At 41.9% G+C, this 2,500-nt stretch overlaps 1 protein-coding gene across 1 annotated transcript in view; it reads right to left on the bottom strand.

Annotated features, from left to right (window-relative positions):
- Positions 1-2,500, bottom strand: part of LOC125044637 (tyrosine aminotransferase-like) — a 30,381-nt gene that overhangs the window by 971 nt on the left and 26,910 nt on the right. The window contains exons 8-9 of the mRNA XM_047641404.1: positions 2,013-2,111; positions 1-775 (exon numbers count right to left, since the gene is read on the bottom strand). The exon at positions 1-775 is cut by the window's left edge and continues 971 nt beyond it. Coding sequence (XP_047497360.1) covers positions 485-775; positions 2,013-2,111 — 390 coding nt within the window. The 3' untranslated portion in view covers positions 1-484. The remainder of the gene's footprint in view (positions 776-2,012; positions 2,112-2,500) is intronic.

Here is a 2,500-nt window from a genome sequence, read left to right as displayed (position 1 = left end):
TTTTTTTTTTTTTGGTAATTAATTGTGTGAATTATAACTATTTTGATAAACAGGACGGAAGAATTTTGTGTCAAATGTGAAAAAGGTATAAATGAGAATAAATGCTTTCTCCAATTAATTACAGAATTATATGAATTTTTGCGATTAATTTATTCATCCTCATTTATACCTATTTATTTATTCTCTCTCTTTCTCTCTCTCTCTCTCTCTCTCTCTCTCTCTCTCTCTCTCTCTCTATCTATCTCTCTCTCTCTCTCTCTCTCTCTCTCTCTCTCTCTCTCTCTCTCTCTCTCTCTCTCTCTCTCTCTCTCTCTCTCTCTCTCTCTCTCTCTCTCTCTCTCTCTCTCTCTCTCTCTCTCTCTCTCTCCCTCTCTCTCTCTCTCTCTTTCATCCAACCATTCCTCTAATGTTTTCCCATTACATTAGAAAAAAACAGAATATCTATAATTCCTCGACGCACGCGGACAATAACTCCTTCCCTCCCTCAGTCAGTCTCCATCTCCGCCACGAGAGCCGCGGCTGTTGCTTTGGCCAAAACTTTCGCTTCCTCGACCGACGTCATCATGTAGGAGGACCCGTTGGAGCAGCCGTTACCGTTGGCGTGGCCGTTGGAGGCGCCGTTGGTCACGCCGTTGGTCACGCCGTTGGAGGAGACGGCCGTTGAAGGGGCGTTGTAGTGGCGGACGCAGAAGGAGTTGATTCTGTTGCACGCTTCCTGCAGTTGCTCCTTCGGGACGGTCAGCACGATCCTGACGTAGTTCGGGAAGTCGAAGCACTGGAATGCGATCCGGAATTAACATATGGTGTCTATAATGTGTGTGGGGCACAGAGCTAAAGTCAGTCTGTTTATAAAAGGGATACATTTTATAAGGATGACAGGAGACAAATATAGTCTATAATGGATACAATTTTCTGTGGGTGACACGGAGACAAATTCTGTCTGTAATGGATACACTTTTTAAATAAGGATGACACAGAGACAAATCCTATCTATAATACACACACTTATCTGTGACGGTGACACGGAGACAACTATTGTCTACTTTTTCATTAAAATCTAACTGACATGAAATGAAAGAGAAAATTAATGGGAAGCAGCAAATCATGCAATTTCCTCAGAAGAAGGAACTTGGGTGCATAGATTTGTGGTTATAGACTGATCACATGGGTTAGGCGACCTTGAGGTTAATTAGTTACTCCGTGGTGAATAAATCATACATTTTTATTGCTTGTGTTTGTATTCATTCACATTTCCCTGAATAAATTGTGTTCCCCGAAAGGTAGTAATAATACACGTCTTACTGTATTTTAACTGCCAATTGTTTTAAATGTATAGATATTACTAGCCGCGTGTATGTGTATGTATACTGAGTATACAATGTGTGCTTGTGTGTGTGTGTGGGGGGGGGGGGGGTGAGTGAGTGAGTGAGTGAGTGAGTGAGTGAGTGAGTGAGAGTGAGAGTAAGAGTGAGAGTGAGAGTGAGAGTGAGAGTGAGAGTGAGAGTGAGAGTGAGAGTGAGTGTGTGTGTATGAGAGAGAGAGAGAGAGAGTGTGTGTGTGTTTGCGCGCGTGTGTGTGCGTGTGTGTGTGCACCTGATGTCATTGCGTCAGACACCAAGGATGCTCAAAACCCACCAAGTCTGTACCATAAGAGGACATCGGATTGTGCAACTAATGGCACAGCATCCCCCTGACCGCCTCGCACTCGCACGCTGACCGTCCTCTGCCTGACCTTTCCGTGCTGATACCGCCGTGTCACCCTCCTCAAGGCCGAGCTAAACCCATGGCAATGAAAACACCCGAAAATTGCATACCCTAATCCGTCCAAGAAGGAAAACGGGAAACAAAGGAAAATGGAAAACAACGGAAAATGGGAAACAACGGAAAACGAGAAACAGAAAATGGGAAACTGCGGAAAATGGGAAACAACGGGAAATGGAGAAAAATTGAAAACGGGAAAAATCAGAAAATGGGAAACAACAGAAAATGGGAAAACGGCACATCGAACTCACTTTCCCTGGTAAACAGAAAACGGATTCCTCCGAGATCATCCTCTCCACGAACTGAAGGTCGTTCTCGAAATCTGGGAAGTACGCCATGTCCACGCCCACCTGTAAAGCAGCAGGAAAATAAATAGATGCGTTGCGTACGGCAAAAGAGATAAAGAGATAAAGAAATAGATAAACAAAGAAATGGCTAAATAAATAATACGACAGAAAGAAAAAGATGAATGATAGATAAATAGATAGGTAAATAGACAAATTAACAGATAAATAAATGGAAAGATGAATAGATAGATCGATAAATAGATGGACATAAAGACACATTTATAAAAACAAGTAAATTAACAACATAAGATAAAACAAGAGATACATAAAACAAACGATTGAGCTTTTGCAAGAGGTATAAATACTAGATATCAATATATTGCGCGTGTGTTGCATTTCCTTTGATGGAGGTGAAAATAAATATGCATTTGTGCAATACAGCTCTTATGATC

This window comes from Penaeus chinensis, chromosome 36, assembly GCF_019202785.1.
Source record: "Penaeus chinensis breed Huanghai No. 1 chromosome 36, ASM1920278v2, whole genome shotgun sequence".
NCBI lineage: Eukaryota > Metazoa > Arthropoda > Malacostraca > Decapoda > Penaeidae > Penaeus > Penaeus chinensis.
The sequence above is the reverse complement of the archived record's forward strand: the minus strand, read 5'-3'. Positions and strand labels throughout refer to the sequence as shown.